This window comes from Prunus dulcis, chromosome 6 (assembly GCF_902201215.1).
Source record: "Prunus dulcis chromosome 6, ALMONDv2, whole genome shotgun sequence".
NCBI lineage: Eukaryota > Viridiplantae > Streptophyta > Magnoliopsida > Rosales > Rosaceae > Prunus > Prunus dulcis.
Window position 1 is genome coordinate 17,171,751 of NC_047655.1, and position 7,361 is coordinate 17,179,111.

Sequence of the window (7,361 nt, forward strand, 5' to 3'; positions counted from 1 at the left end):
ACAGTTAAGGAAAATTCAATTTGGAGGGGGTAAGCCAAATTTACTATAAAAAAAAGAAAAAGAAAGGGGAAATCTTTCCATTACCTTCTGAAAATCCAACAGAGAATAGGATAGCTTTTCAAAATCAGCAGCGCAGAGCAGGACTTCTATAAGCTCTATATGCGTTTTTGCTAGTTTCACCCATCTCTTTCTCTTTAATTTCTTTGTTTTTGAGTGTTAGTGCATGCCTCCCACCTCTGGTCTGTGGTGCTAGTTGTTTGGGACTCAAGTATGGGGAACTCAGTATGACAGGCTAGAGAAAACGGCAAACCGAATAAGGCCGGCTAAAAAGAAAAAATTGATGCAGCAGTCTGAATGAAGTAAACCTTTACCCAGAGATTATCAACTGTGATGAGGAAAGCTGCTCATCTTGCTAAGCTCTGCAAAGCTCAAGTGTGTGTGGTTGTTTATAATGGGCCAAATGCCAAAGTTAAGGTCTGGCCAGAAGATCAAGACATGGCCAAAGCCATAATCTGCTAGTACAAAGAAGCAGTTCTCAAGTACAAAGGCATGCCCAAAATTCAAAAGGTTAACCTCTGTGGGTTGGGGGAAAGGATGATAAAGGAGCTCGAACAAAAGATGGGGGCTGATGACAAGGAATTGGACAAGTTATCTGGGGAGTCACTGATAAGCTTATCGACTTTCTTGGAGAGCAAGTTACAAAAATTGGATGATACAAAGAAAACCTATTGCTGATATGCTCTATGATGGAGAGAAGAATGTTGGGCAGAACATGAAAAATTGTGATTACTTGCTTCACAAGGAACTACACCAGCCATTAATCCCTCATGTGTTCAATGCAAGCTACTCAAACAATGGAACTTGGCCATGGAAAAATTATGAACTTCATGATAATAGTTTTCAACTTGGCTTTGCAAATTGCTCCATCAATGGCACCATGACAGGGTTAGCTGACCAAATTGTGTCAGCTGGGACAAGTGATTATTTTAGTTCAACTGGTGAATGGGGATGCAGTCTCAGGTTTTGGTACCGCAGAAAACGTTGCTTCGATGGAATCGGAGAAGCGGAGAAACAATTTTGGACCAACATAAATCAATAGCATTGAGCAGAAAGCTTTGGTCATATGGTGACACGAAACAGGGTGAATTATAATCTTGTTCCTCAGCAGTTTATGGAGGCTGCTCAACCATCCTTACTTGATGAGGCGTTGCCAATTTCATTCTGGTCAAATCCTCTGCAATTTTACATGAATTAGTTTTGTCACAGGCTCAGGAATTTATAGAGTTTAGTCACAACCGAACCAATTGCCACAAACTAATAAATCTTTATAGTTTAGTCATTTAGTTCGGTTTCAGTAAGGCTATATATCTATACAGTATATACCGAGAGCTTCTATTGAGGGAACTTCAAATAAATTTATTTGAGGGACACCCTTGTAGGGTCCAATCCACATTGTATTTCATTAATCCAAACGGTCGATTTTTTAGATAATCATTCAAAGATCATCTCTACAAAAAATCACTTGAATCCGATATCATTTGACCACTCAATTGAGTTATTGAAATTTTAGTACTTTCTTAAAGCACCGTGTTCATGAATTTTGTAGGACACAATTGGATGTCGAAACTGTTTCCGATTTGTCTAATTTTTTGCAAGGAAGATCTATAAATGTAGACTTAAAAAATAGATAGTTTGGATTTTTGAAAAAAAATATTTGTAAAGCACCCTAAAGGGTGTTCCTCAAATAAAATTATTTGAAGTATCCATATATATATATATATATATATATATGTATGTATGTATTTGTTCCATTTGTTTTTCCCTTGTGGAGTTGGCTAGAAGCAAGAGGAAGTCTCTTTCCAAAGTGCCTTAATAAAAACAGCCCCAAAATAAGCAAGAACAACCATAAATCTGATATCAAAGAAACACAAAGGAAGCTTACAAGTAAGCTCTTTCTCTGACTCAATTATTTATTTATACACACATACATGATTAAGAAAATAGTGATATAAGCATACAAAATATATATATATATATATAGGCTTATTATCACAAAACGTCCCTAAGGTTTACGAAACTATCAGATTGCATCCTTAATGTTTTTTTGTGTCACTTATGGTCCTCAAGGTTAGTATGTGCAATCACAAATGGTCCCTGCCGTTAGGTTCTGTCAAAAACTCTGTTAGTTTGCTGACTTGGCATACATATATATATCACAAAACATCCCTGAGGTTTACACACTTATCACAAATGGTCCCTATGAATTTTTTTTATGTTTTTATTTAAAATTCGTAAAATTTTGGTTTTCTTTTTAAAATTATTTATAAATAATTTTGATTTTAATCTTGAGGACCATTTATGAACCCTAAACCTTTAGTTTTTTTCATTTTAAAATTTTATGAATTTTAAATTATTTTTAAAAAACTTCATTAGTTTGTTGATGTGGCATATATATGGAGCCAACATCTACAATAATATAGTGTCACATGTATTTAAAATTTAATATATATTTTAAAATAATTATAATTCATAAAATTTTAAAAAGAAAACAAAAATGTTATGAATTTTAAATTTAAAAAATTAAAAAATTTCATAAGGACCATTTGTGATAGGTCTGTGAACCTCAAGGATGTTTTGTGATATACATATATGCCACGTCAGCAAACTAACAGAGTTTTTGACGAAACCTAACGGTAGGGACCATTTGTGATCATGCATACTAACCTTGAGGACCACGAATGACAAAAAAAAACATTAAGGATGCAATCTGATAGTTTCATAAACCTTAGGGACGTTTTGTGATAATAAGCCATATATATATATTATATGTATAAAAAATAGGTTCTGATATACCAGAGGCCCATATGATTAGTAGAGAGCACCCTAGCTATCCTCCGGAAAACGACGTTTGACCCACAGAAGCATAGCAGTAGTGAAGCATTTGCATTACATAGATTGCAATTTGCAAGAATTATGTGACTTGGATGACAAAGAGAACCTTTGGGCGGTGCCAAATTCTTAAAGCTTTTACTTTGCCTTGAAGGTAAAGCTTAGCAGGACTTATAGCTCTGCATTTGGGGTTTCGGTTTGGTTGGTGCATATATAAAAAAAAAAATGTACCTTTCAAATATGAGATTTCTGAAATCTTCTCCTTCGCCCATTTTAAAAATATGAGGTTTCTGAAATCCTGTCCTTGGTTTAGCAATCCCAGCCTTTAAGTCAGTCAAAGGCAATGCGAAGTCCTTATCAGTATTTTGCTTACAAGGTTTCATGTACAACCCCTTCACAATTCCTACCTGATTAATGAGCCACACAACTCCTTGAACAAACTAAAAAGAAATGCGCATATTTGCCTCTACACATTCATATAAATATTTGGCATCTTCGTCTTCGTCCCTCATTGCCTCATTGCCTCATCACATAAGCACACCACAAGTGAAACTGTGATCACCAGGGAGGAAAAAATGGCTAGCAGTTGCCGGAACAGACTCTTCTCTGGGTTGCTGTTTCTTTGCTGTGGGTTTCTGGGCTTTATCACTTCTCCAGCAGAAGCTGCCATAAAGAAATACCAATTTGATGTGAGTTGTTTCAAATGCTTTAATATCATTTACATGCACACACAGCCTTGAAACAACAAATTGAAAAATGAAAAAGGAAGAAGAAAAAAGAAAGCAAAAAGTTGTACTTCGTGCATGGATTTCCAGTTAATAACATCCTCTGTGTTCTCACAGGTCCAAGTGAAGAATGTGAGTAGATTGTGCCATGCAAAGCCCATTGTTACTATAAATGGAAGGTTTCCAGGGCCTACAATCTATGTCAGGGAAGGAGACAGAGTTCTCATCAATGTTACCAACCATGCTCAATACAACATGTCAATTCACTGGTAAGAGTTAAACTAAATTAACCAAACAAACAAGTGATCAAATCAAAATTAGGTAAATATAGCAAAATGTCATAACTTATAGCTGATTGAGTTATATATGTTCTTACAGGCATGGACTGAAGCAATATCGAAATGGTTGGGCAGACGGACCAGCTTATGTAACACAATGTCCAATTCAGACTGGAAGTAGCTACACTTATGACTTTAACGTAACAGGCCAGAGAGGAACTCTATGGTGGCATGCACACATTCTTTGGCTGAGGGCTACTGTCTATGGTGCAATTGTCATCCTGCCTAAACCAGGCACCCCGTTTCCCTTCCCACAACCATACAGGGAAGCTGAAATTATACTCGGAGAATGGTGGAATGGCAATGTGGAAGAGTTTGTCAACAAAGCAAACAACTTGGGATTGCCACCAAACTCCTCGGATGCACACACAATCAATGGGAAGCCAGGGCCATTGTTTCCTTGCTCTGAGAAACGTAAGCACAACATAATCACAGAAAATACAAGTATATGACATTTTGGGATTAAGTCCAAACCCGAAAGGTGGTTGCCATGCGATTTCATAAAGTTCTAATTTCAATTTTGTTCTGTATTTCTTGTTTTAGATACTTTTTCTATGGAGGCTGAGCAAGGGAAGACCTATCTCCTGAGAATTATCAATGCTGCTCTCAACGATGAACTTTTCTTCGGCATTGCCGGTCACAACTTGACAGTGGTGGAGGTTGATGCAGCGTACACAAAACCATTCACTACTGAAGCCATACTAATTGCACCTGGCCAGACCACAAATATTTTGGTCCAAGCCAATCAAGCTTCAGGCAGATACTTCATGGCTGCTAGGCCTTTCATGGATGCTCCAGTTGCCATAGACAACAAGACAGCCACAGGAATATTCCAATACAGAGGCATCCCCAACACTGTTCTACCAAGCCTTCCTCAACTGCCTGCCTCTAATGACACCGCCTTTGCTCTAAGCTACAACAAGAAACTCAAGAGCTTAAACACTCCAAATTTTCCAGCAAATGTTCCTCTCAAAGTTGACAGAAAGCTCTTTTACATCATTGGTTTTGGAAAAGAATCATGCCCAACTTGCCTTAATGGAACAAGATTTGTTGCTTCCTTGAACAATATCTCTTTTGAGATGCCTCAGGTTGGGCTTCTCCAAGCCCATTACTTCAATCTCAAAGGGGTGTTTAAAACTGACTTCCCTGATAGGCCCCAAACTTCTTTCAATTACACTGGTGCACCACTTACTGCCAATCTTGGGACTTCCACAGGGACTAGGCTGAGCAAGATTGCCTTCAACTCTACAGTTGAGCTGGTGTTGCAGGACACTAATCTTCTAACGGTTGAGTCACATCCCTTCCATCTCCATGGATACAACTTCTTTGTTGTTGGAACTGGGATTGGGAATTTTGATCCTGCCAAGGACCCTGCTAAATACAACTTGGTTGATCCTGTTGAGAGAAACACAGTTGGAGTTCCCACAGGAGGTTGGACCGCCATTCGTTTTAGAGCTGATAATCCAGGTATGATAATAATTGCAACATTCATTTCGAGTAATGTTACATGTACCACATTTACTGACGATAGTGGAAAAAAAAAACTTTTATATCTATCATAGAGGTAGAAGTTAGAATTCACTCATATATAATAATGACAGGCTTGAGGTTTATTTACTTGTTATAAGCTTTGCTTCCTTGTTTGAATATCTAGGCGTTTGGTTCATGCACTGTCATTTGGAGCTTCATACCGGGTGGGGATTGAAAACAGCATTCGTTGTAGAAGATGGACCAGGATCAGATCACTCTGTTCTGCCTCCGCCTAAGGATCTTCCGCCATGCTAATGACGCGTGGACTGTGTTCGCATCAATCTGCTTACTTACACTTCTTGCAAAAGTTGCAGAAGCTAGGTTTCTTGAGGGTTACAAACAATTATGAAAGGGAAAAAGAATCAATTTGTGTGACACTGAAAATGTAATAAATTAAACCATGCTATGTAACAATTGTTTTCTTTCATCATATTTCTTCTGATTAACACTGGAAATAATTTGTATAACCACATCCTGTGCATTTCCACTTTTTTGAATGCTGATCATAACCTGAAAACAGTTGAAGCTTTACAAAAATCTGGAGATGGCAGACATAAGAACGCTCCGAAGACCCGCAGGATCAAATTTTTCATCAAAATATCCTTCATCCAATCACAACATAAAGAGTATACGTTCTTACTTATTTAACCAACATATATATGTTTTCAAAAATTAAACAAATAAATTTGGAAAAAAATAAATAAAATAAATAAAAACCAACATATGTAAACTTGATTGATAAAACGCAACCAATTACGGAGCAGCATCCGTGTTTAAGGGAGAACTAACATAATATATATTAAAATGGCTTTCCTTCACCCAGATCACATATGGAGGACAAGTTATACATTTTAGCCAAATTAAAGGGCAACACTCATTAAACCAAAAGATAAAAAGTCAATTACACCTTGAAAAGAAAAAGAAAAAAAGAAAAAAAGAAAAGAAAGAGGGCAAGTCTAATGGTGGTCTGTTTGTATATGGGGCTCTAAAATTGGTGGAGAGAGAGCCCAACGGCAATCTTTGTTATAGAGGGATATAAGATGGCTCATGTCAATGGTAGAGGTAGAGGAATTTTGACAGATATTGAGATGTGTGCTTGAATTGCTAAAAATTGAAACTGTAAGGATAAAATTGACAAAATTGAAACTACACGGATTAAAGTGGTAAAGTCGACAAACTACAAGGACTAAAAGTAAACTTTTGCCAAAAAATTAACACCAAATTTATATCCGTACAACTAAATGCTGAAAGAGGTACCAACTAATTCTTTGATCTCGTGATATTTTCTCTTCAAAATGTTGAAAGAGGTATCAAATTCGAATCCCAAGCCAACCGTGGTTTAACGGGATTGTAGCCGTACTAGTGTGATTTATTCAATATCATTATGTCGTAAGTATCAAAAGCTAGAATTTGTTTAAATGTTGACTAGTCACTACCTAGCTATTGATGTAAAAATTACTCGTGTTGATGCAAAAAAGTGGTTCCGCACTTTTGGGTTCAATTTAGTTATATATTGGGCCTTCGGGATGCTCTGGGCCTTGGTAGACCGATTGAGCTGCAAAATGAGAACGCTCGGTATGACCTAAGACACCGGTGTGGTATCGGCTGAAGGCTCTCCGATGCTTAAGTAAGTACAGAGTGAATAATGATCTGGACAGAGTAATGGCTAAGTATGCCGAAAGTTCCAGTTACCTCTATTTTGGGGCCTGTGCCTCTTTCCATAAGTCTTGGGAGGTGTTCATGTTGTGTAGAATTTCGATGTGGGACTGTAGATATTCATTGTGGATGCTTCACATGTCAGAAGGTATTTGTGTTCTGGTATTGTGCTAGGCAGTCGCCAGGTGCCAAATCTTGCCTTACCGTATCCAATTGTGGTATA

The 7,361-nt window shown here is 37.3% G+C and overlaps 1 protein-coding gene across 1 annotated transcript; it reads left to right on the forward strand.

Annotated features, from left to right (window-relative positions):
• Window positions 1-3,464: 3,464 nt before the first annotated feature.
• Window positions 3,465-5,877, forward strand: LOC117631304 (laccase-11-like). Its single transcript, XM_034364382.1, has 5 exons — window positions 3,465-3,578; window positions 3,732-3,883; window positions 3,993-4,366; window positions 4,496-5,419; window positions 5,607-5,877. Exons 1-5 carry the CDS (start codon window positions 3,465-3,467, stop codon window positions 5,735-5,737), a joined length of 1,695 nt encoding a protein of 564 aa, XP_034220273.1. The 3' UTR covers window positions 5,738-5,877.
• The last annotated feature ends 1,484 nt before the right edge of the window (window positions 5,878-7,361 follow it).